Source organism: Vigna unguiculata, chromosome 10, assembly GCF_037176805.1.
Source record: "Vigna unguiculata cultivar grain cowpea cultivar isolate G323 ecotype 2 chromosome 10, ASM3717680v1, whole genome shotgun sequence".
NCBI classification, from domain to species: Eukaryota; Viridiplantae; Streptophyta; class Magnoliopsida; order Fabales; family Fabaceae; genus Vigna; species Vigna unguiculata.
This window is the reverse complement of record NC_140801.1, coordinates 41,528,521-41,532,649: the sequence shown is the minus strand read 5'-3', so window position 1 is coordinate 41,532,649 and position 4,129 is coordinate 41,528,521. Positions and strand designations below refer to the sequence as shown.

Sequence of the window (4,129 nt, the reverse complement as noted above, 5' to 3'; positions counted from 1 at the left end):
ATATCTTTAAAAACGCGTCATAAAAGTATAGAAAATCAGTTAATAAAAAATCTTCCAAAAAGTAATAAGAAAATATAAATATACAGTAAAGTGTAAGAAGGTAATAAAATAATAAAACATGACATGAAGTATTTGACAGAATTTGAATTCAAATCCAATGCAAAAAAGTTAATCATAAGTTTGTCTCTCAGTTTTTATACAAACTTCTTTTTCATTATTTCTTCCAAGTAGAAGCTTTTTGTTTCTTTACAAAATTATTATGCCCAGAGAGTATTTGACTCTAATTTCTACTTGTAATCAAAGATAGATAACGAAAATGGGTTTCTGAAAGCATCATTGAACAGATAAGGGTCCTAGTTATTGGTTGGCCTGGACTCTAACAACCTCACACAAAACAAAGACAAGGTTTTTGCGTAAAAACATCTTCGATTCACTCACTCACTGTTCACATGATTTCTTCTTCCTTGAACTCTTGCAACATCCTCGTTTTCAATGGAAATAAATTCTTTAACACTCCCCTCTTCTCGTATGTCCATTCTGCTGAAGGACTCTCCCAGTGGCGCTCCTCAACAACACAACAAGGTTTTCCACTTTTTATCACTTCTTTAAGAATTCTTTGTTTATTTGATCCAAACATGCTCTTAGAGTGCCCATATTTAGTATAAGCCCATATGCTTTTTGTCTTGAATTTGATCTTTGATTTTTCCTGCGGGCTGTTTCAATAGGGACCAAATTCATCTGTGTCAACTGCTCTTTGAATTTGAGTTTAATTTTTAAGAATCCCCACTCTTGAAAACGCAATGGGTATTTGTTTAGGAAATTACTGTGAAAATTAACAAATGTATTGTACATATCTGCTTCTGATATTAAAAAAACAATCTTTATATGAGCTATTTACTCTTGAATTTATGAAATCTTTTCAGTTTTTTTTTTTTTTTTGTTATATGCTCAAGTCAACCAATTAAGAATCACTTTATGTATGGCTTTTAAATTAATTATTATAAAAGTCAGTTATGTAGAAATCTATAATTGGATGAGAGACTTTTTAGTGTTTTCCAGTATTTTATATACTTTCGGATGGGCGTTGAACAGATAATCTGGAGGAGGAATGAGAAAGGAGCTTTTGATGGTACACACAGCAGTGTAGATAGTTCTTCATTGGTTCAAAACAATAGTAGGAAAAGAATGTTTCCTCAATCTGATGGGGTTTTTCATGATACCAAAGTTGATGTTTCTATGCCAAAACAGACTTCTTTGTGTGTTTTGATGCTACATTACACAGAAAATGGTCTCTTTCCTCAAGCACAGACTACATGGGAGCAGCTCCTATATAGTTCTTTTGTACCTTCTGTTGAATTTATTTCAAGACTATTTGATGCTTATGCAAAACATGGAAAATTCGATGAAGTGGTCAATATCCTACGCTATGTGGATATGAGGAAATTCAGTATATTACCTAATGTTTACTCGTTGGCTATCTCTTGTTTTGGAAGAGAAGGACAGCTTGAGTTAATGGAAGATATGGCAAAGGAAATGGCTTCAAGAGGTGTTCATGTCTCTTCTAAAACTGCTAATGCTTTTGTTTTGTATTATAGCATTTTTGGTTCTTTGAAAGACATGGAGCATGCTTATGGGCGGTTAAAGAGATCGAGATTTATGATAGAGAGGGAAGTGATTCGGGCCATGGCCTCTGCATATACAAGGGACAGACAATTCTATGAATTGGGTGAGTTCCTAAGAGATGTTGGTCTAGGTAGGAAAGATGTCGGAAATCTGCTATGGAACCTTTTGTTACTTTCTTATGCTGCAAATTTCAAGATGAAAAGCTTGCAGAAAGAATTTCTACAAATGGTGGAATCTGGGTTCCGTCCTGATATTACAACCTTTAATATTCGTGCTTTAGCCTTCTCAAGGATGGCTTTGTTCTGGGATCTTCACCTTAGCATTCAACATATGGAACATGAGAGGGTCATTCCTGATCTAGTTACTTTTGGGTGTGTAGTTGATGCATACTTGGATAGAGGGCTTGGAAGGAACTTGGACTTTGTTCTGAACAAAATGAACTTGGATGATTCTCCAATGTTGTTGACAGATCCGTTTGTGTATGAGGCCTTAGGTAAAGGGGACTTTCAAATGAGTTCTGAAGCATTTTTGGAGTTTAAGACACAACAAAGGAAATGGACTTACCGTGCTTTGATACAAAAGTATCTCAAGAAACATTACAGAAGGGACCAGATATTTTGGAACTACTAACTAAATGCTGGATGTTTAGGTCCATTCAAGTTCTAGCCAACTGGGATACTCTTACTGAGTTGTTCTCTGGTAAAACAAAGAACTAACTATCTGTCTCTGCATTTTTTTTTCATAGAATTTGAGTCTTACATATAGAGCTTGGTTCTATACAGCATTCACTATGCAGTTAACTTGAAACAAACTTTTCCATATGGTGGATGCACTTGAGGGTTCAGAGTCAAGGTGGAAACAGTGTGTTGTAAAGCATATTGTGATGCATACTTGAGGTTGAATGAAATATTAGATGCATCCTATTTTGAAGAAAGCTTCGAGGAACTGAAACTTGGTAAGAATGATCATTGCTTAACAAATTTGTGCATTCTCAATGTGAGCAACTCTTATAATACAAGATTGCTTATCCCGGCATACATATTTTCTTTCTTAATAGATTATTTATTTCAAATCTTATTGTTAATTGAAATCCGTTAGTTTTTTGGGATTGCCATGTGTCGTAAAGTTGTTATGGAAACATATAGATTTTGTCGATCTGTTTTTCAATGGTAATTAATCTTAGCGATGTTATCTCAATAGACTTAATATCGGTACAATAGTCTTGTCCATGGGAATGAAAATGAAATTTCAAAGACGAACTCGTTTCCTTAGCCCTCAGCTAGAAGGAATGGAAAAATAGTTTCAAAGACAAATCCCAGTTCCCCTTAAACCTCGTCTGGGAGACTTGTTCCGATACATCCAATAGTTTCACATATTTATTTGAAGCGCCTTTTATGAATAAAATCGTGATTGGAGTTTTGGGTTTCAAAGTAGACAATACTTCAGATGCGATGATTGACTCTAACGACATTATCTTAATGGACTTGAAGTCAGAACACTGTTGAATTTTTAATCATGCTTTTGTAAGTTTTACATGTATTTTCATGAAGATCAACCATGGAGGGTGGAGAGAAGCAGGGTTGGGATATTTGCAATTTACTTATCTTTGTCGAGTTACATTTCTAGTGTCCAAACTACCATGTAGTTGCGCTTCCTCTTTTGGCTCATAAGGAAAGCCCTTGTTATATGCACTTGTTTATCCATGTCGTCATATTGTGTTTTGTTGTAGTATTCCCTTGTTTTGAAGGGAACTTATTTGTTGGGAATCCAAATGTGAGTCTAAGTTCTATATTAAAAAAAAAATGAGAAAGTTGAACACTATATAAAGATGAAGATCCATAAATCCATTGTCTTAAAATTTTGGATTAGAGATAGTGTTAATCCCGTATGTGAGGATTGGGTTTATGTCTCATTAGTGTTGTATTTCTCTCAAAATATCTAACATTATCTTATTTTCTAATCAATAGTTGGAGTTTTTAGCCTTTGAAGCCTGTGTTGGATATGTGTCCTTCATAAGATGTAGAAGCAGAGCATTTTAGAAGAAGGACCGTAACAAATTCAACATTTACTACATATGTGACTAATTTCCCAATTTTTATGTAGAAGATTTCTTTTATTGTAATTTGATTCAAAAGAAGGTTATTTATTTTTTCAAGTAACCTTACTATTTGAAGACATCATTCATCGACTTCTTTGATGATTAATCTGCTACATAAACCTTGTAGACCACCTTTTTAGTGAGGTTTGACTTTCAAAGTATAATTTTTACATATACAAACTTCAAATCCAAGAACACGTGAACAAGTTTAGTATCGCTTACACCGCACTCACGGAAATTAATTTTGGGCTAAAAACATTACACTTAAATTAAGTGTAATTTTAATATTTAAATTTTGTATAAGTTTTATTATCTATCTTTTACGCATGAAAAAATTATACTTTTTTAAATTACTACTTATATTATTTTTTATTACCAACAACTAGGGATGTCAAAAAAATCTGTACC

General features: G+C 33.5%; 1 protein-coding gene across 3 annotated transcripts; it reads left to right on the top strand.

The window, feature by feature from the left end:
• The first annotated feature begins 315 nt into the window (after window positions 1–315).
• LOC114165094 (Pentatricopeptide repeat (PPR) superfamily protein) lies at window positions 316–3,803 on the top strand. Of its 3 annotated transcripts, none has more exons than XR_003599687.2 (3): window positions 316–582; window positions 1,093–2,578; window positions 3,591–3,803. XR_003599687.2 is itself a non-coding variant. In XM_028049750.2 (2 exons), exons 1-2 carry the CDS (start codon window positions 493–495, stop codon window positions 2,251–2,253), a joined length of 1,251 nt encoding a protein of 416 aa, XP_027905551.2. In that variant the 5' UTR covers window positions 316–492; the 3' UTR covers window positions 2,254–2,695. The 3 variants fall into 3 exon arrangements, 1 of the variants encoding a protein (XP_027905551.2); XR_003599688.2 differs by lacking the exon at window positions 3,591–3,803 and having other exon boundaries at window positions 1,093–2,322; window positions 2,406–2,695; XM_028049750.2 differs by lacking the exon at window positions 3,591–3,803 and having other exon boundaries at window positions 1,093–2,695.
• Window positions 3,804–4,129: the final 326 nt, after the last annotated feature.

What these genes read in the sequence shown, in the direction of transcription:
- LOC114165094 (XM_028049750.2), top strand. Translation starts at nt 493, where the DNA reads ATGGAAATAAATTCTTTAACACTCCCCTCTTCTCGTATGTCCATTCTG. An exon ending in CTCCTCAACAACACAACAAG is followed by an intron (nt 583 to 1,092) that starts GTTTTCCACTTT and finishes GGCGTTGAACAG; the next exon opens with ATAATCTGGAGGAGGAATGA.